Source organism: Oncorhynchus masou, chromosome 23 (assembly GCF_036934945.1).
Source record: "Oncorhynchus masou masou isolate Uvic2021 chromosome 23, UVic_Omas_1.1, whole genome shotgun sequence".
NCBI lineage: Eukaryota > Metazoa > Chordata > Actinopteri > Salmoniformes > Salmonidae > Oncorhynchus > Oncorhynchus masou.
The window spans coordinates 28,450,671-28,472,985 of record NC_088234.1 but is presented as its reverse complement, the minus strand read 5'-3'; the positions used below and the strand labels follow the sequence as shown (position 1 = coordinate 28,472,985).

The following is a 22,315-nucleotide window of genomic DNA, read 5'->3' as shown; positions in this document are numbered from 1 at the left end:
CCACTGTGGAGTTCAGATGTGTGGCTGCCACTCTTATTCACTCCCACTCATAAACACACAAAGTAAACCCTTTGGACACGTACAGAAAAAGCTACAATCCACTGGGCACAGACGTCATTTCAACGTCTCGGTTCAATTTGGTCTAGGTTCAATTCCCGTACGTTGATGACTTTTTGCTAATCGAATCAGTTTTCCATGTTGATTCAATGTTGATTCAACGTCATCACATTGCTTTTTTTGTTGTTGAAATGACGTGGAAACAACATTGATTCAACCCATTTTTGCCCAGTGGGAAGGCTCTGTACTGCATTTTTGCACATAAGCACAAATGTACACACTCACGCAAGCACACACACACACACACACACACACACCTGGTATATAATTGATCTATCTTTACTGTCTGGCACAACATTGTGAGATATGAACATACCAAGTCAGAGAGAAGTACAGTGATCTATTTAAAAGCTATACATTCTCCTCTAGTTGGGAATTTAGGTTAAAATGACATAAGGCTTCATACAGGCATCACATGACAACTTGCAAATTCAACATTGGTGCATACAGTATTTTCATTGTCATCGTTCACAGTGAATTGTGAGGAAAAGCCAGGCTACTCTTTGTCATCAAGTACATATAAATAGTCGACTTCTAACACAGTGTCCATTTTGTGTTTGTTTCTCTCCCTAGGGGCAGAGGATATGGGTTATTGCGTGTTTTGGAAGTGAACTCGAATAACTGAATATCTCTCTCTTTCAGGACACAGACACAAGGATACTGCATCGCCCAAAAGGAACAACATGTCTTTCAAACCTTTGTTTCCTTCTTTACCTCTGCTACAATATGCAATACATGTCATTTTTGTTTTGTTTTTCTTATATAACCCATTGAAATTGAATGTCCTTAACTTTCTGATTATCATCGCCAATGCTGCTGTCCTTGTTCTCTTAGCTATTTTAACTATTGTGATAATTGTGATCATTTTACCTTTTGATGTTTTTTTTCTTTTTCTGGCTTCTCCATACTCCCTGAACTGGTTCTTTGCACAAGATCTTTCAGAAAAGAAACCTGAGAAAATGTTTGCTTGGGAAAATATAACCTGCCAACCATGCGGAATATGATTGGCCACACCCCCTGCAATGGAACACCGATTCTAAGGAGCTTGTCCCTCCTACCAGCCACACCCACAGCCAAGACTAGCAGAAGTGGTTACTACTAATACTGAACTGCTTTTCCTTCATTCCCTTCCCCACTCAGAAACAAGCCCAACCCCCCAATCTGCCCCCAACCCCTCTATGTGAAAATTAATTTGCTAACTCTTGTCTTTTTACTAACAAAAAGCTTAAGAATTCTCCAATTTACTATTTTCTTTTGTGATTTGGTTTTCCTTTAACTTTTAGTTGTTTGTTTTTTACAACTAACACTGTGTCATTCACGGAATGTGAGTCATCTGTTCTTTTTTTCTACTTAATGTGTGAACTTACGTACTAACAAATACAATGATATTGTTTTATCTCTTTTATTTTTGGACAACCCTTTAATACAACAACAACAAAAAGTTTCCAATTACTTTCTTTATTTCTTTATTTGGATGATTTGTATCATCCAAATTTATTTCATTTTGGACATTTCAAGGATTGATTGGTTGGATTATTATCGCCTATATTCTCAGATTAATGAACCTGTTTTTGTTTCTCAAAAAGGCGAAATCTCCTTTATTTACCGTTGAAGTGTCCTTTATTGAGTTCACGGTTTGTCATTCTTTTTTTTTCTTTCTCCTCCCCCTGTTTTCTCCTGAAGCACGCAGGCATTGGACACGCTATGGTAAACAAACTGCATTATATGGTAGATATCATTCTAATTGTCTTTACTTTGGTTTGCCCCGGGTTTCCGTTACCTCTTTCTATTCCGTTTGCTCTTACTGAAAATACAAAACTTCCATCGATTCCAAGGTAGCTGGAAAAAAAATCACCTCTATTTGTCTTTCTTTTACTTTATGTTCGTTTCCACTTTTTTACCATCCAAAACTCCTCCCTTCCTTCCAGAAATTGTACCTATCCACTGAAAGAGGTCTGTCCTAAAATGATTAATTTAACAACAATTTAGAAGAAAAAAAATTGTTACTTTGATTTTTTTTCTCCCCTTTTATTTGTTTCTTTTTTTCCTCAAACACTATCCTCATGAAGAAATAAAGAATAATATTCCAAGAAAGATACAGTAGCAACTTCTGAATTGACTATAACAAAATCTATCCAAAGAAGTTCCGATTTACTTCAGTTTTCCCCCCTATCAATTTTCTTGCAACAAGCGAACTTGAAGTGAAAGTGCATAGTGGACTCCATTGACAGAGAAATACCCCTACTATTACAAACCTCCAGTGGCAGGTATTAAGAACTAGGGCCATTTGAATAGTATTATACTGTGTGTGAAACTAGATGACCTATGTCTTTAGTGTTAGAACGTTTGAATATTTGTCAATCCAGTAAAACAGAATACTATTCAACTATCTACGGGTTCTGTGCAGAATGCACTGCAGCGAATGAATATATCCAGAAGTACAGCCTGTAAAAAAACATTGATTCTGTCTTCATTTTACGAGCGCCAGGTGCATCAAGACACCCATTTTGATAGTTTGCCACAGGTGAGGCTCTATGTGCCAAGACCTGTGGTTCCCACTCAAACATGAATAGTTCAGGTCCATATATACACCTCCTTATTTAGTCGGGGGAGGTCAGGTCGTAAAGCAGGGCCTCAAAATGAGGATCCGATCCCATTAGACCTGTAGTGTGATTTATGACTGAGCTGGATCAGCTCTGAGCCCTTACCTAGACTCTCAACACCCAGCCTAATTAAATGCCATTGTCTCTGAATGGTAAATATTGTCCCCTTGTCCGCCACTAAAGCTTTATTGTGTAGAACCAGACTGCTAGGAGTCAGGCAACAAAGACAGTGTTGCTACTGGTTTGCTAAAGGAAATGGGGAAAGTGATTTATTTTTTTAGAAAGGGATAGAATGGATAAAATGCAAAAGGAGAGTACTCGAGGCTGGTTGGCGTATGAATACTGATGTGGTTGTTTTGTTAGAAGACATTTCAGTAATCCGTGCCAATTAAATAAATAAAAAATGCCCCAGAAGGATACAATTTTCATTGCTTTACATAAGCAATTTTGTTGAATTACAGCATTGCCATGCACTAGTGTAAATGACTCAATTAACACTACTTGTTTATTACCAAAAAAAAACAGTTGAAGACTCTAGGGAAGATATTAAGATCTCATTTACAGTACATTATTTTCTTTCATGTATAACATTTGTGTAGACATCTTATATTTCAGATGTTTTTTTTAATATTCAGTTTGTTAAGTGTGGAATAAGTGTGGAATATGTTAGAGTCAAGGACATTAAACTAGTCAATAGTAAATGATTTCACAGATCTTCATATATTAGCACCCATAGTGGAACAGATGGTAAAACGAGATTCTGTACTGTTTGACCTTTCCGGGTTGCTGCAGTTGGATAGTTTCTTACTTCCTGTCACTGGATTTGCACAAGTCAATAATAAACGTGGGTTCTGCTCTCCCCAGTATTGTTGCATGACATGTAGGGGGATATCTCTCGGAATGTTTCAACTATGTCCGACCTACTGTCTCCATCACTAACACGACCTTGTTACCTCTGAGTTTTACTGGCCTCAACCCATGCATGTCAGAGTTGACCCCCCCTTATCTTTTTTTTTTTTTTTTTTTTTTTTTTTTTTTTTTTTTAAATAAACCAATGACATTAAAGCATATATGTATATGTATATATATATATATCATGGCTATTATATATATTCGTACATATATCAACCGTTCTAATATTATCTGTACGGCCACGTAACTCTAGCCACCCCTGTTATTTCCGTTATTTTTGTTTTCTTTTGATGAACTTTATTCTAATTGTATTACTTACTAAAACAAATAATACGACCTCACTCCTTACCTTGCTACAAACACACAAAAAAATAAGATAAAAGGAAAAAATAAGAGAGGGGGGGGGGCGGCTTTTCATTTTCTAGGTGACTAGAAGAGTGTTGCCTACAGGAGGCTGTGTGAGCCATCCATCACAACTACACCTGAGTGGGAGTGGAAGCAAACCATAAGGGGGAATGCTAGCCTACGGAATAGCAAAACAAAGAACCAGCCTGAGACTATTGTTATTCCAGCCAGTTATGGGTTTCATAACTACTGTAAATTACTCAATCAATCAAACTCCAGTAGGTGTATGTTCAGAGTCACTTTGCCATTAGTGGCAATGTGTATTTATACCTGTAAGAGTAAGGGAAGGGATATGTCGGGTGTTTTCGTTAGCTACTGGCACCTGTCCGTTGTTAGCACATGCACACACATGGATTGAGATTGAAATCATGGGATTTTATATAGCTCTTAGATTGAACAAATTGAATGTTACATTTGGCGTTCTATTCACCGTTGACAGTGGAAGCCTTTTCCCCCTCACTTAGATTTTCCAGTTCTTTAAAACCCTCTCCATATTCTGTTGACTACATACATTTGTGATTGCTACATTGGGTTTGGTCCCTCATTGTACATGACCATTTTTTTGTTTGTTTGTTGAATCACGCACCCTGTTTGCATGCTGTTTTTTTTTCTGGCTAGCGTCATTGACATCTGCATCCTAACCCGAAAGTTGACTTCGCTGCTCTAGCCCAGCACGTGCCAGTAAGCACGCGTGTCTAGATGGGTGTTCTTTCCTTTGGCATTCTTGTCCTAATGTCATCCTTAACCTCATAGCCTTTTCCTTTGCCATTTTGTCTGGTGTCGAAGTGGTGCCCTCTGCCATTCTGTTTGGGTTTCCCCTTTTCCCATTGCCGCCTCCTCTCAAAGTTATTTATTTATTTAGTTTGTTGTGGTTTTGGTTTGATTGTTGTGTCCTGTTGGTTCATGTTTGTTTTGTCTGATGGACTTCTCCTTTAATATTCCATGTTGTCGCCCAGGCATTCAGTGCATGGCTCATGCCCACCTTATTAGCTTGGATGGAATCATTTTGTTTCTTCTCAACCAAAACAAGCCCTTGTCACAAAAATATCACGCATTCAGTCCAAAAATCTGATCTGGTTGGACAAATCAAATTGCAGAGGACTTTAAAGAATCCTCCTAATTATTTTACTACTACTACTACTACTACTACTACTAAAACAATCTGTTACTAATACTACTGTATGAATCAAACCTTTGTTGTAACTGTACTAACAACCATTTTTGTGTCTGACTCTCCCTTACTTACTAAAGCACTAACCGTTCACCCTCCAAACCCCACTCCTTAACTGCCCAACACACAACTAAAACTCCCCTCCATCCTTTACTGAGACTCAGGAATGGTCTCAAAATAGTTCCCCCTGCCTCTCCTCTGCCCCCGTGCGCTCCCTTCACGTCCACCGGCCCCCACCCCTCCTCTCACTAACCCAGGGTTCATAGAGGAATTGAAGGCACCAGTTGGACGAGCCCTCGGAGCTAAAAGGCTTCATGTTTGATGGCTGAAGACTTCAGGATTAGGATCTTCCCCCACTGAGTTCAGTCACCGCTAGTTGTCCCAGTCCAGCTGCCAGTCACCTGTCAGGGAATCACTTGCTGAACAGACCCCCTCTCGCTGCTCAGACTGCCCACCCTCCTTCGAGCCGTCTAAGGGCGAGGGGGTCATGGAACGTGTAGCTGTCGTGTGCGTTGGCAGACCAATGGGAAAACCTTTTCTTTGGATGATGTATTTGAGAAGCATTTCATTTGCCCTGCATTTGACTAATACTGTGCTGTATGTGGAAATGTGCATTCAACGCTGATAACTAACTTTGCTTGAAAAATTGTAAATGTGGACTTTATGATGTTTGCCTCCTCAAACAGTTACAAACTCTTCTGAAGGTAAGTAGTAAGACATGATTTGCTAAAAGACCTGCACTTCCATCAGGTAAGGGATTTACAGTCAAGGTAAGATTGTCAACTTGTCTGCATGTGAAACCAAAAACACATTTACAATGTTGTCCTCAGTGAAGGAAGTGTTAAAAGTGGTTAGCTACCTGAAGTGGTTAGAAACTTGTGTTGCCCCACCACCAAACAGTGTGTAGCAGACAAGCTACAGTAGTGACTTCAGAAAAAGTTAGGCGTCAGAGCACTAAGGTGAAAGTAAAGGTGAACGAAACAACTCCCCGCTGCCTCTGAGAAAATAAAGTCACATGATTACTTACTTTAAACATGGGTGGCTCATAGAGCTCTATATCCATTTGATATTGGGTGTGCATGTGTTTCCGGGAACATGAAGCTTATGCACTCTATGGTTGCGACACCTACAAATCCAGAGGCTAAGCTGCCGGGACAAGAATGCTTTGGTACAGCCGCCCTGTCCCACTATCCAAGAGAGCATGCATGGCTTCACTTCCATGCACTTTCCTATGCACGTATGCAGTCCCCCTCTTGAATTTCCAGGATTTGTTCTAGACTAGTGTTACGTTCAGAAGCCAGCGCTATGCCAGACCATAGGAAATCAATGTAGGCAGTAGAGGAGCCACTTAGGGTGCTTCACCTGGTCTTCTCTCTGACACCGTGTGTGTGTGTGTGTGTGTGTGTGTGTGTGTGTGTGTGTGTGTGTGTGTGTGTGTGTGTGTGTGTGTGTGTGTGTGTGCGCTTGCACACAATTGTGTGTTTGCAATAATGCGTTTGTGTATGTTATAGCTCCTTGTCCAGGCAGGCCCCTGATGCTGTCATGATGAGAGGGTATCCAGTAGAAGGAGAACTCTCTGGCGGTGGTTTCGGTGTCACAGAGCCCAGCACGGTCAATGAGCCAGTGACACGCTCAGCCAAGCACACCACAGGCCGCGCTATTAGAGCACAACGCTGAACTGCACTCCAGAGGTCTCCCATAGCCAGCCAAACAACGGGGCTGTAAATATAATATCCCGAAGTTGGAATAGACTAAGCTAGAGATCTGCAGTGTCGAGTTACCTCTTGGTTTACTAGTCCAGTAACTCACGGCATGTGGTTCACTGACCCATCTGGTCCAAATCAATGGGTGCTTTTTCCATACAGCCACGCCGTCTATCGCCAGAGAATGGGGTTAATGAAAAATAAATGAGGTGTTAGGCAGTATGCCTTTTCCTTTGTCTCTTCACTTGGAAACAGGATGAGGGTTTGAATGAGACTCTACGGTTTACCAATAGCAGGTCACGTTGTGACCTTGTGGCAGAGCCAATCCCTGCTCTGGCCCTATGAGTGTAAACAGCTCCTATCAGAGCTTTAGCAGGGATGAGAGGGACACACATACCACACAGCAGAGATCACACCCTCCTAGCTCCAGTGCTTTGGAGGGATTTGAGTTGGCTGTGTCCTGTAATGAGGGTTAGGAATAGGAGCTTTCTCTCTCTTTCTCTGTCTCTCTTTCTCTTTCTCTGTCTCCCTCTATCTCTCTCTCTCTCTCTCTGTGTCTTTCTCTGTCTCTATCTCTCTCTCTCTTTCTCTGTTTCTCTCTCTTTCTCTGTCTCTCTCTCTCTCTTTCTCTGTCTCTGTCTCTCTCTCTCTCTCTTTCTCTCTGTCTCTCTGTCTCTCTCTCTCTCTCTCTCTCTCTCTGTCTCTCTGTCTGTTTGTGTGTGCATGCTTGCCGGAAAGGGGTTTGTACCCAACTCTCAGCTCGATAGTGGACTATGATTAGCTTCCTACTCTCACTAAATGACTTTATTGCTGGGCTACAATATATGACAAAACTGATTATACCATAGTTTCATAAAACATAAGGATTTTTTTGGGACTCTCGATGTGATATAATGTACAGTAAGATATTGCTTTCTTGGAATAAATGTCATGTAAAACGGCCGCACATGGCGCTAATTGCCGGGTTTGAAACGGCACTAACAAATGGATCGGACAGCACTTTGTCCGCCGAAGAACAATGACCTGACATTAGGCCATTTCCATGCCCGTTTGGGATGCCACACAAGTCAGCGCGTCAATGCCCCGATCAAAAGACCCTGTGTATCAACAGAGCTATAGGTGTTCAGTCTCCCTATTTTCCTGTTTGATTCTCAGGCTAGAGGCTTGCGAAGCCGGAGCCGCGTGCCTTGTTTTACAAGGGGAATTGCAATCGTGTAATGGGAATCAATTACACAGCGCTAAGTCTATTGTCGGATTAAATGGAACGGCGGATTGTGGCGTTACTATAGTGTTATTGCGGAGGCTAAATATAGGATATCTGGTTCCGAGGGGCACAGTTTAGTTTGGCATGAGAAGGAATGCGCCGACAAAGCGTTTTTTTGTTTTTTTTTACGTAAATAAAACAGGCACAGAAATGACCCTGGTTCCAGTACATCCGTATGATGTAATTATCTCGAGGCTTGACGAGGTGATCCATTTCTCTCCATACGTGTTACTTTTGGTCCAGTGACAACAAGATGGAAGCTGTTACCAAAAGCGGGTGGCATTTTGCCGCATCCTCTGCAACCCAGGATCAAATCACAAATTCATAGCTGGATGACATATCTGTCTTATCCAGCTTGCAGGGTGGGAAGGCATTTGTCCCAGCCCAGCACGCACACACGTATTCCGCTGATCGTCAAATTTGACGCCAATGGCAGTTGAATAGTTAAAGGGCATGTTGAAACGAAGGTTGAAACGAAGGTGGAAACGAAGGTTGCCAACCACTGTCTTATATCGTGCTCCATGCAGTCACCGCATAGTTGTGGATGTGTCCTGTTTATACCTGCTTACCCAGAGTCCTTCAGTCCTCTTTCTGCATGCCAACCAGTTTCATTTCTTTGACATTGTTAGGTAAAGAAATACACTGGCTGAGTAATTTAAAGGGAAAGCAGTCGATTTCCTCTTCGTCACAAAGCTCAGGATTCTCCCTTTCATGATAACTCCTGGATCCATTTCCTGCGATATAATCAGTCAACATAGAAGTTAACACACAGTTTAACTTACACGGAATATTGCACCACTCCAAGTGGGTGTACAATTCACTTTGGCTCGTCCAATTTAGATGTACAATCGCAAAAGACGCAATAGTATTGCTTTTTAGAAGGAAACGTCCTGTGTAAAAGCAAGCACGCCGTCAACTAAACGCAGTACCCTATGTGGGTGGGAGGATCAGAGTATATTTTCTTACTCGATTACCCTATAGCGACCCACTCCATTCCGCCCATTTTAAGAATTCACAAAGTGCATTTTCTGCTTTTACAAAAATCATTGGTAGAAGAGCAACGGCTTCCAGCTTATGGGTGCAGCTCTGTGAAAACGGCTTCACTGATTCTGCGTTGTCCTCAATGGACACTTTCTATGTTCCAGCATTAGGGAAGCTGGAACATACAGTAGGCACTCACAGATGACAGAATGTTCCTTTTTAAAGAAGCTGGATCGGTTCACTGACTGTCTACCTCAAGTGTAATGGATTGTCATTGGCTAGAATCTGGATCCAATCCTTTCAAGTTGACAGAGAGGAAAGCGGTAGAGAAAGAGACAATAAAACCCGTCAGAAAGTTCCTATGTTTCTCTCGCCCTGAGCCCATTGATTTCGTCCCAGTGTAATCTTGGCTGTGTTTAACTTGTCGTCACTGTTGCCTTGAAACATCCTGACAACTTGTCTCGTGCCGTGCCATTACCTCTAAAGCATGTCCCTAAGCCTCCAATATTAAGGCTTGAAGCCCATAAGGTGTTGCAGCCATTAAGACATTATTCAGTTCACCCGTGATGTACAGTATAAACAAGCTTTACCATGTAATGCTGCCATCAGCACAAAAGCCTTGGGCCTTGTTCAAGGTAACGTGGAGTGTTAGCCACCCTAATTGTACGTTTGGCAGCACTTTCAGCAGTTGAGCTGACTTTGACTGGCGCACCATTCGTCTCATGGGCTTGTTTTATCCTTGTTTAAAACTTAAATATGATTCATCCAAAACAAGATTTTACATGAAGTATAACAAAGTCTCCTATGATGACTTTCAGTCAGCTCACAGTCTACCCTTTCAAAGATTGAAATCGTGTTTGCATGTGTGTTTTCATGTGAGGCATGTGTGTGTTGAGAGATTCAGAGAGAGAGAGAGAGAGAGTCAGAGAGAAGGCTGGAGAGGGAAGGATTGAGAGAGTCAGAGAAGGAGTCAGTGGGTCAGAGAGAGAAGGAGTCAGTGGGTCAGAGAGAGAGAGAAGGAGTCAGTGGGTCAGAGAGAGAAGGAGTCAGTGGGTCAGAGAGAGAGAGAAGGAGTCAGTGGGTCAGAGAGAGAAGGAGTCAGTGGGTCAGAGAGAGAGAGAAGGAGTCAGTGGGTCAGAGAGAGAAGGAGTCAGTGGGTCAGAGAGAGAGAGAAGGAGTCAGTGGGTCAGAGAGAGAAGGAGTCAGTGGGTAGAGAGAGAGAGAAGGAGTCAGTGGGTCAGAGAGAGAGAGAGAGGAGTCAGAGGGTCAGAGAGAGAGAGAAGGAGTCAGTGGGTCAGATAGAGAGAGAAGGAGTCAGTGGGTCAGAGAGAGAGAGAAGGAGTCAGTGGGTCAGAGAGAGAGAGAAGGAGTCAGTGGATCAGAGAGAGAGAGAGAAGGAGTCAGTGGATCAGAGAGAGAGAGAGAGAGAGAGGAGTCAGAGGGTCAGAGATTGAAATAGTGAGAGAGAGAGTCAGAGAGAGAAGGAGTCAGAGATTGAGATAGTGAGAGAGAGAGAGAGAGAGAGGAGAGAGAGAGAGAGTCAGATATTGAGAGAGGAGTCCGATATTGAGATAGTGAGAGAGGAGTCAGATATTGAGATAGTGAGAGAGGAGTCAGAGAGAGAGAGAAGGAGACAGGAATTGAGATAGTGAGAGAGAAGGAGTCAGAGGGTCAGAGATTAAGATAGTGAGAGAGAAGGAGTTAGAGAGAGAGAGAGAATGAGTTAGAGATTGAGATAGTGAGAGAGAGGGTCAGAGAGAGAAGGAGAAAGAGATTAAGATAGTGAGAGAGAGGGTCAGAGAGTGAGGAGACAGATTGAGATAGTGAGAGACGGGTCAGAGAGAGAGAAGGAGACAGAGATTGAGATAGTGAGAGAGAGGGTCAGAGAGAGAGAAGGAGACAGAGATTGAGATAGTGAGAGAGAGGGTCAGAGAGAGAGAAGGAGAAAGAAATTAAGATAGTGAGAGAGAGGGTCAGAGAGTGAGGAGACAGATTGAGATAGTGAGAGACAGGGTCAGAGAGAGAGAAGGAGAAAGAGATTGAGATAGTGAGAGAGAGGGTCAGAGAGTGAGGAGACAGATTGAGATAGTGAGAGACAGGGTCAGAGAGAGAGAAGGAGACAGAGATTGAGATAGTGAGAGAGAGGGTCAGAGAGAGAAGGAGAAAGAGATTGAGATAGTGAGAGAGAGGAGACAGAAATGAGATAGAGATAGGGTCAGAGAGAGAGAAGGAGAAAGAGTGAGATAGTGAGAGAGAGGGTCAGAGAGAGAAGGAGAAAGAGATTGAGATAGTGAGAGAGAGGGTCAGAGAGAGAGAAGGAGACAGATATTGAGATAGTGAGAGAGAGGGTCAGAGAGAGAGAAGGAGAAAGAGATTAAGATAGTGAGAGAGAGGGTCAGAGAGTGAGGAGACAGATTGAGATAGTGAGAGACAGGGTCAGAGAGAGAGAAGGAGACAGAGATTGAGATAGTGAGAGAGAGGGTCAGAGAGAGAGAAGGAGAAAGAGATTGAGATAGTGAGAGAGAGGAGACAGAAATTGAGATAGTGAGAGTAAGGGTCAGAGAGAGAGAAGGAGAAAGAGATTGAGATAGTGAGAGAGAGGGTCAGAGAGAGAGAAGGAGAAAGAGATTGAGATAGTGAGAGAGAGGGTCAGAGAGAGAGAAGGAGACAGAGATTGAGATAGTGAGAGAGAGGGTCAGAGAGAGAGAAGGAGAAAGAGATTGAGATAGTGAGAGAGAGGGTCAGAGAGAGAGAAGGAAACAGAGATTGAGATAGTGAGAGAGAGGGTCAGAGAGAGAGAAGGAGAAAGAGATTAAGATAGTGAGAGAGAGGGTCAGAGAGTGAGGAGACAGATTGAGATAGTGAGAGACATGGTCAGAGAGAGAGAAGGAGACAGAGATTGAGATAGTGAGAGAGAGGGTCAGAGAGAGAGAAGGAGACAGAGATTGAGATAGTGAGAGAGAGGAGACAGAGATTGAGATAGTGAGAGTAAGGGTCAGAGAGAGAGAAGGAGAAAGAGATTGAGATAGTGAGAGAGAGGGTCAGAGAGAGAGAAGGAGACATAGATTGAGATAGTGAGAGAGAGGGTCAGAGAAGGAGAAAGAGATTGAGATAGTGAGAGAGAGGGTCAGAGAGAGAGAAGGAGAAAGAGATTAAGATAGTGAGAGAGAGGGTCAGAGAGTGAGGAGACAGATTGAGATAGTGAGAGACAGGGTCAGAGAGAGAGAAGGAGACAGAGATTGAGATAGTGAGAGAGAGGGTCAGAGAGAGAGAAGGAGAAAGAGATTGAGATAGTGAGAGAGAGGGTCAGAGAGAGAAGGAAACAGAGATTGAGATAGTGAGAGAGAGGGTCAGAGAGAGAGAAGGAGAAAGAGATTAAGATAGTGAGAGAGAGGGTCAGAGAGTGAGGAGACAGATTGAGATAGTGAGAGACATGGTCAGAGAGAGAGAAGGAGACAGAGATTGAGATAGTGAGAGAGAGGGTCAGAGAGAGAGAAGGAGACAGAGATTGAGATAGTGAGAGAGAGGAGACAGAGATTGAGATAGTGAGAGTAAGGGTCAGAGAGAGAGAAGGAGAAAGAGATTGAGATAGTGAGAGAGAGGGTCAGAGAGAGAGAAGGAGACAGAGATTGAGATAGTGAGAGAGAGGGTCAGAGAAGGAGAAAGAGATTGAGATAGTGAGAGAGAGGGTCAGAGAGAGAGGAGGAGACAGAGATTGAGATAGTGAGAGAGAGGGTCAGAGAGAGAGAGAACCAGTGGTGATTCCAGATTGTGATGGTGACAATGTTGAATGTTCCATCTCTTTTTAGGTCAGGCAAAGAGAAGGGCTGACTGCACTGTACGGGAAAGAGCTGTTTAGTTCCATAGGCAACATTTCTTACAACACAATCCTTACGAGTGTTTGAGTAATGTGTTGGAAACACAAGAACAAAAAAAAACAAGAGCAATAGTATTTGAAAGTTGGATTATTGATCAAATAAAACAAAAAAGCTTGAAGTCAAATGTGTTATACAGTTTAGGCAGACATTGCGGGGCTGTGGTTTCTCCAGTTTCCTCAGCCTACTGTCTGGTTCATGGGCATCTGAGGTAACTAGGAACTTTGAACCAGCGGCGAGCTGTGATGTTATCCTCACCATTTAGTCTCAGGCTAGTGAAGGATGACAGCCAGTGGAAGATGACGCAACCACCAGCAACATCATTCCAGACCATACTATTCAGTGGGGCTGAAGACTGAGGACATACCTAACTCACTAGAGTGCTGTAGCGTAGATTATTAGCCATGTTGCTAGTTTTGGTCATTGGACATTTGATTATTTAAGTCCATGGGAAGCTTAATATTCTTCAGACTTTGGCAAAAGCCAGATCACCTGATTCAAATCATTCTCTTTCGCCTGGACAAATGGAGATAACCAAATTTGAACAATTCCCAGCATAATAAATGTAGGTAAATTGCCAGGATGGTGACACTTAGTTGAATGGAGACTACAGTGAAACTACTTATTGTTACTATTTTTTGCATTGATGTGTGTCAATGGGTGATCTGAGAGGCTCGGAAATACTCAAGGGCAGGCAGAACGGAGGGAGGTAGGGAGAAAAAGAGAGAGAGAGAGAGAGGGATGTGGCCCCCCAAAAACAGTGCTAATCTCCCATTTCCCCTCTTTCAGCTGGAATCCTCACAGGTGGCTGGCAGCTGGCTGACACTCCCTCCATTAATGGCCCGCTAATGATGTTAACTACTGGACCCAGTGCCAGGCTAGCGTAGCGCTGCACCGCTAACCACCACACAGCTAAACACACAAGGCCCACTGCCAACTGTGACTTAACTGCTGCAGTTGGTGTCTTATTCTGTCACGGAAAGGGGTTCAAGTAGAGTTCCGTGGATTGCCCCCGATTTGATGGACTCTAGCCGCCAAGAAGAGGTTGTGTTATGAGTGAGTGGATCGAGAAACACAAAGCAATGGATCCCCGGGTTTGATTAGCGTGTGTTGCGATCACTTGTACTTGGAGTCACTTGGGCCAGCCGTGGCTGCTTCTCGAAAGTCTTATAGTCGCTAGCTGTGGTAACGTTGACCTTCCTCCCTCCCCCTTCGGTCTCTCCCCCCACCCCCCACAGGACCCCTCCCCCTCCAGAGAAGTGGTCTTCAGGCAAACATATCGACAGCCCAAACCCCCCCCCCCCCAGGATGACCAGGGATGTGCCCACCTCCGCCTCCACCACCACCTCTTCCACGTTTCCTATAAGCACGACCTAAACTGGCCTCTTATCTATTTTCCTCAAGTAGTGACAGCAGACATAAAAATGGGTTGCCCTGTTTTGAGGGAAGTACGTCAAAAAGCGAAAACAGTCACACACACACACAAAAAAGGAATAGCAGAGTGCTTAGCTGGGGACGAGACCTTTGGAGTGCAGTTGTTGTCAGGGTTGTTTTCAGGACCTCAAAAGACCAAGGTACCATGGTTACGGCACTGTTTTCACTTTTGACTCAGGCATATTTGTATAGGTCTTTTATGAGGTCTTGCTGAAATTAGAAAAGGTGAATGTTCATAGAGTTTTAGCTTGGTTGGTATTCACAGTTTGGTACTCAACTAGTCTGTTGTTGACTGTGATTAGGGAATCGTTTTATTGTAAAGCAGTCAATCGTCAGTTGCCAAGGTTGATTCATGTACACGAAGCAGTTTCAAGTATTTGACAGGTGAATGAATCAATGCTGACGGAATATTTTGACCAACAATGTTCTACAGAACACAATGTACTGTGAGTTGGTAGAAAATGGAGGACGTTTTTAACTATCAACAGAACAGATTTCAATAGATAATCAAAATACAGGTACAGTATTAAGAGAAAATAATTGCCTGTTTTCGACCCCCTCCAAACAGCCCAAATATCACTAGATTGAATATTAGTAAGGCCCACACTACCCATATAGCGAATATGAACTATTTGCACTGTGGAATGTAATGTTATTCACAGTAACCCAGAGCATGGTTGTTGGTTTGTCTGTGGTACAGTGTGTGGGCCAACAGATGTCATATTAAAGATTGGAGAGGATCGTAGCGACCCTAGCCAGGACTATTAGTATAATTACAATATAAATTGGTGTTGGACTGTAAAATCCAATCCAAATGAAGTCACTTGGCAAGACACTGCTCTGTTTCCATACAATCCACGGGCAAACACTGTCACAATGTTCTCTGAACGGAAATGATCAGGGAAGACTTTGATCGTCAACATTACTCCCGCCTCGATGGTTAGATTAAAACTCAATTATAAAGAGCACATCTAACATACCCCTGGTACACAAAACATTAGCAAAAATGACAGACTGACCAGGTGAACCCAAGTGAAAACTATGATCCCTTACTGATGCCACTTGTTAAATCCACTTCAGTGTCGATGGAGGGGAGAAGACCGGTTGAAGAGGGATTTTTAAGCCTTGAGATAATTGAGACATGGATTGTGTATGTGTGCCGTTCAGAGGGTGAATGGGCAAGACAAAAGACTGAAGTCCCTTTGAACGGGTATGGTAGTATACTCCGTGTATAAGTCCGTTACGAGACAAATTGGTTATTTTTTTTATATATTCGCACTGCATAGGAACTTCAATTGGACAGATTTCATATCTGATTTTCTTTCCCACCCTGAGTAAGTCAGAGGCCTGGTATTACATGATAAAGAGTCCCCCTCTCATCTCAACTCTGCTATAATCAAATTAAGGTCAACTCAGTGACTCTGCACTGAAGTATACTCTAGTGTCTCTGCAATACTAATGAATAGACCCAGGACTTAACATTCTGTAGAGAGAGGGAATGAATATGTCTTTGCGCCTGGCACCTTTCTGGCAAAAGCTGACAATCTTCCTCCAGAGGGCTTGAGGAAGCCTTTAAAAACAGACGGTTGATGCCTTTTACATTCCATGAAAGGAAAACAAAGGCTTTTTTTCTCTGTTGGAGCTATCTCCCCTCCATCAGACTCCTGGCGGTGTACATTTGATTCCGTCTGTCAGTTTCCGCTCCGTCAGTGATCAAAGACGCCGCTCGCTCCCGTAACCTCGCACAAAAAACACGACTTTTGGTATTTAAATATTAAAATAAAGTTCTTTTCATCCCCCGACTCTCTTGATTGAGGTTTTGTTCGACTGGAACGCAGACTGAATAGTCAAGCATTGAGGTTTGTCAGTTGTTTGACTCTGCAAGGTCATATTGTCAGTTGTCTAGTGTGTTAAGTGGTCAAATAATATGCAATTCATACTTCCACGAACTAGTCTTACCCTTGAGACCTTATTAGAGAGTGAAAACAGCATCGTCCCAGTGGTCAACCCTAGCAACTGCACTCGTGAGCGACTCCCCTCTGAGCTGCGCCCACGCGACCAATCCTTAACGAGTAACGCCACACCGTAGGGGACAGCCCCGCCTACCGCCAGTGTTTAATCCAACTTCTTCCTTTCCTTTCCCCTCCTCCACTCCTCTACTCTTTCTCTCTCTTTGTTGTTGTTGTTGTCTCGCTCCATCTGTCTATCCCTCTCTACCTACCTGTCTCTGTTGGGCCGTGCCCGTACCAGGTGACCATATCAGTGGATGGTATTCTGACCACTACTGGTTACACCCAGGAGGACTATACCATGTTGGGATCAGATGACTTCTTCTACATTGGGGGGAGTCCCAATACTGCAGACCTGCCCGGATCACCGGTCAGCAACAACTTCATGGGCTGCCTTAAAGACGTGAGTGTCTCTGGTTCAGTACTGGCATCACGGGGGGAATCACACACACACACGCACACACACACACACGCACACACACACACACGCACACACACACACACACACACACACACACACACACACACACACACACACACACACACACACACACACACACACACACGCCCCAGGAGTCTGCTGAAGGGAGGACGGCTCATAATCATCCTTCCGTCACCAGTAAGGTAACCACCGGCTGCCTATGATACACACACACACACACTCACACACACTCATACTTGCTCGCATACACAAACAGTCTACACAGATGTCCTTTCTCTGCGTGTGAGCCAGTGTGTGTGTGTGTGTGTGAGAGAGTAGGAGGTGTCAGACAGGCGTGTAGAGGCATCATACATTCCCTATGAACAGGCTGGATATTCTCTCCGAGACGCTAAATGATTATTCTAACTCGTGAAGAGGAAGTAAAATGATAAGTCACCATAGTTGGTATGAAATAGTTTTTCTCACCAATAAGGCTCCAAGCCACAACTTAACAAGATGAGAAAAGGACCACTCCATTTCAAACATTATACTCTGGTATGCCTAATGGCTTATATAGGAAGGACTGGGAATAAGGCTCCAATTCATTTCCTCATAAAGGTTCTCTGATTTGAATAAGTGATGACTTTTTCATCGGTTTTAATGAATCATATAGTAATCACATCTCTAACTTAATTATGCTCTTACAATTACGTTTTCATTATTCTGGTTGCTGTAAGAAAAATGCCCTCTTGGACTCATCCTCCCAAGGCATTTCTAGTCTGTCTCCTGAAGATGAGGATCAGGGCCGTTTCTAGCTTTTTGGGGGCACTAAGCGGGATTTGGTTGAGCCCCCCCACATCGCAGACCCAAAAAATTATTGGCTCCCCTCTTGACGGCGTGAAGAACATTTTAGTTTTAAAGCAAATGTTCTGCAATTCTACACATTTTCCCATGGGTTTTAAAACACATTTCACATTTGACTCATTGTGACATGTGAAAGAGAGAGAACTTTGCCTTTTTAGAGCACATTTTCTGCAATTCTACACATTTGCCATGGGGTTGAGAGAAACATGTGCAGTTTTAAAGCAAAGGTCCTGCAATTCTACCTATTTTGCCATGCCACTTCCTAACCTCCTGCCAAATGTATGACCACATTAGAGACACATTCAGTGCATTCAGAAAGTATTCAGACCTATTGACGTCTTTTTAACGTTACAGCCTTATTCTAAAGTCGATTTAGAAAATAGTCTAATCATCAATCTACACCTAATATCCCATAAGGACAAAGGAAAAACTGTTTTTTTTAGAAACATTTGCAAAGTTATTAAAGCTGAAAAAGCTGAAATATTACATTTACATAAGTATTCAGACCCTTAACTCAGTACTTTGCTGAAGTGCCTCGAGTCTCCTTGGGTAGGATACTACAAGCTTGGCACACCTGTATTTGGGGAGTTTATCCCATTCCTCTCTGCAGATCCTCTCAAGTTCTGTCAGGTTGGATGGGGAGCGTCGCTGCACAGCTATTTTCTGGTCTAAGTCCAGGCTCTGGCTGGGCCACTCAAGGACATTCAGAAACTTGTCCCAAAGCCACTCCTGCATTGTGTTGGCTGTGTGCTTAGTGTCGTTGTCCTGTTGGAAGGTCAACCTTTGCCCCAGTCTGCGGTCCTGAGTACTCTGCAACAGGTTTTCATCAATGATATCTCTGCCGCTGAAAAACATCCTGGCAGCATGATGCTGCCACCACCCTGCTTCACTGTAGGGATGGTGCCAGGTTTCCTCCAAACGTGATGTTTGGCATTCAGGCCAAAAGGTTCAATCTTGGTTTCATCAGACCAGAGAATCTTGTTTCTTATGGTCTGAGATTCTTTAGGGGCCTTTTGGCAAACTCCAAGCAGGCTGTCATGTGCCTTTTACTGAGGTGTGGCTTCCGTCTGGCCACTCTACCATAAAGGCCTGATTGGTGGTGCTGCAGAGACGGTTGTCCTTCTGGAAGGTTCTCCCATCTCAACCGAGGAACTCTGGAGCTCCTTCAGAGTGACCATCGAGTTCTTGGTCAACCCCCTGACCAAGGGCCTTCTCCCCTGATTGTTCAGTTTGCCCGGGCGGCTAGGTCTAGGAAGAGTCTTGGTGGTTCCAAGCTTCTTCCATTTAAGATTGATGGAGGCCACTGTGTTCTTGGGGACCTTCAATGCTGCAGAAATGTTTTGGTACCCTTCCCCAGATCTGAGCCTCGACACAATCCTGTCCCGGAGCTCTACGGACACTTCCTTCGACCTCATGGCATGGTTTTTGCTCTGACATGCACTGTCAACTGTGGGACCTTTTATAGATAGGTGTGTGCCTTTCCAAATAATGTCCAATCAATTGAATTTACCACAGGTGGACTCCAATCAAGTTGTAGAAACATCTGAATGATGATCAATGGAAACAGGATGCACCTGAGCTTAATTTCGAGTCTCATAGCAAAGGGTCTGAATACTAAAATAAATAAGGTATTTCTGTTTTTTATTTTTAATACATTTGCTAACTTTTCTGAAAACCTGTTTTCGCTTTGTCATTATGGGGTATTGTGTGTAGATTGTGCCTTTTTTAAAATTTATTATTGAGTTCTGTCCTTGAGCTGTTCTTGTCTATTAATGTTCTGTAATTATGTCATGTTTCATGTGGACCACAGGAAGAGTAGCTGTTGCAACAGCTAATGGGGATCCTAATTTATGTTTATTTACCTATTTGCACATTGTTATAACAAACACAGAGAGTGAGAGAGAATGCGCGCCGCTGGTGAATCCAGATTGTGATGGTGACAAATGTTGAATGTTCCATCTCTTTTTAGGTCAGGCAAAGAGAGGGGCTGACTGCACTGTACGGGAAAGAGCTGTTTAGTTCCATAAGAAATGCTGCCTATGTACAACACAATCCTTCCAAGTGTTTGAGTAATGTGTTGGAAACACAAGAAACAAACAAAAAAAAAACACGATCAGTATCCAGGCACATACACTCTCTAGTGGTATTTGAAAGTTGGATTATTGATAAAAAGCAGACTCTTGGGGACTGTTTCATCCTCTTGGTCAGTAGAGTGGGCAGATTTCGTAGTCTTGTGTCAGGGCTGTGGCCGTGATTTCAAGCTCCCAGTGGAGCGAAACGCCTTTGATACGCCTGGCCAGGAGCCTCCAGGAGCGAGAAATCCATTGAATGGGAGCAGAGAGTGGGGATGGAGTGAGTCAAAAGACAGAAAAAGGAGAGTGGCAGCCACAGAGGATCTCGAGTCTTTTAGAGATACACTTAGTTTACCTTGTTTTATTGTTCCTAGGTTACACTGTGAAGGTTCACCTTTATTTCACTGGGCAAGACTTTTATGGGCACATAACTCTTTCCCCCCAATATTACCATCTGTCTTCATCTCTGCTTCTACATGTCACCTTGCTATCACCCTCGTGCACACCCTCCTATCCCTCTCTCTCTCTCTCTCTCTCCAGGCATTTGTGTAATTAAGTCTATGCCAGTGTTGCTGGGACACCAGCTTTGACATCCAAATTAAAAATGGATTTCTTCGACTGATTCCCAAACTAGCAGAATTCACCCCCCCCCCCCCCCCTCACCTCCCTCCCTCTCTCCCCACCTCCCTTAGTCCCGCTCTATCTCTCTGCAGCTCCATGTGAGCCTCACCTTGGTTGGATGATAGGATCTCCCGAACTCTCTTCTCTCTCCCGCCCTCATTTGACACATTTTACTCAGGCACCTCAGCGTACAGCCTACCCAATTCACATCTTTTCCACAATGGGAAATTAGGCAGGTGTATGTGATGACTGATTGTGTGTGTGTGTGTGTGTGTGTGTGTGTGTGTGTGTGTGTGTGTGTGTGTGTGTGTGTGTGTGTGTGTGTGTGTGTGTGTGTGCCTCTAAGCTTGCGTGGTGAGTATTTGGGTCTGCTTGTGTGAGTTGGCTTGTGGGTAGCAGAGAAACACTCATTTGCAGGAGTTGGTGTTTACAAGTCCGTTTTGTTTGCTGCTCTTGCTCTCTGTTCTCCTCCTGACCTGAGAAGTGAAAACAGTAGATGAAGTAGCTGTTGAATACTGTTGAAGTATTGCACCTGTATGTCAATTACAAATAGTGTCAACAAAATAATTACTCCTTTTAAAAACGATGCCCCTCTGAAACAGGTCTGTTTTCCTGAAGAAATTAACATTCACACCTGCAACAACCCCCCAACAAACAAACCCACAAGAGAATTATATACAATTATAGCCAACAACAACCTCCATTTGCTCTCTCTCTCACACACACACACACACACACACACACACACACACACACACACACACACACACACACACACACACACACACACACACCAGGTCCTCAGCCCCTGGGAGCATCAGTGAAAGTGATTATGTCTGGGCCAGCCTGGCTGCTCGCTGGATTGCAGCGCTGCTTAGGCTGTCCGAGTTTCTCAATGACAAAACAAATCAATCCAGTCACCCTGAAGGAGACGAATGGCACAGCGCTCGTGCTCGCCGTGAGAACAGTGAAAAGCATAAGCCGATACACGCCGATACACATCGGTTCAGACAGACATTTTGACGGGGGCGCGCCTTTAAAGTTATTCCTCCAGGAAATGTCCCTGTGCCTTTTGGCAAAAGTTGTTAAGTAACATCAGAATAGTGACAGAACTGCTTGTCTTATTACAGGGACTTAGCGATAATGCTTAGAGGAATACAGGAGGCTGTCTTACCTTTAAACTCTCTGAAGTTCACCTAAAGTTTGACTGCCGCTCATGTACTGTCCTGTAATGTCGTCAACATCCAGCGTATTTGGAAAGTATTCAGACCCCTTGACTTTTTCCACATTTTTTGCTACGTGACAGCCTTCTTCAAAAATGGATTTAAAAAAAGCCTCATCAGTCTACACACAATACCCCATAATGACAAAGCAAAAACGTGTTTTAGAAGAAAAAAAACAAAAAAAAAACAGAAATATCTTATTTACTTAAGTATTTAGACCCTTTGCTATGAGACTTGAAATTGAGCTCAGGTGAATCCTGTTTCCATCGATCATCCTTGAGCTGTTTCTACTTGATTGTATGTCCAGCTGTGGTAAATTCAATTGATTTGTTAAGGCACACACCTGTCTTTTTAAGGTCCCACAGTCGACAGTGCATGTCAGAGCTAAAAACCAAGCCATGAGGTCGAAGGACTTCCCTCTGGCATCGCAGATATCACAATACCAGCAATTAACCCATTCCTTTTGTGAGGGACTGCAGCACCTTGTCCTCCTCCTCACCCACTTTCTCCTCCCCCTCCCCCCTCCCCCCCCCCCTCCCCCCCCCTCCCCCCCCCTCCCCCCCTCCCCCCCCCCCCCTCCCCTCCCCCTCCTCCTTCACTCTCTATCTAACACCATGAGTTGAGTCCACTCACGGTGGCT

General features: G+C 43.7%; 1 protein-coding gene across 5 annotated transcripts in view; it reads left to right on the top strand.

The window, feature by feature from the left end:
- The window catches only part of LOC135510695 (neurexin-2-like), a 977,907-nt gene that overhangs the window by 488,528 nt on the left and 467,064 nt on the right, over positions 1–22,315 (top strand). For all 5 annotated transcript variants that reach the window (XM_064931818.1, XM_064931817.1, XM_064931819.1 and 2 more), the window contains one exon: positions 16,716–16,877. In XM_064931818.1, coding sequence (XP_064787890.1) covers positions 16,716–16,877 — 162 coding nt within the window. The remainder of the gene's footprint in view (positions 1–16,715; positions 16,878–22,315) is intronic.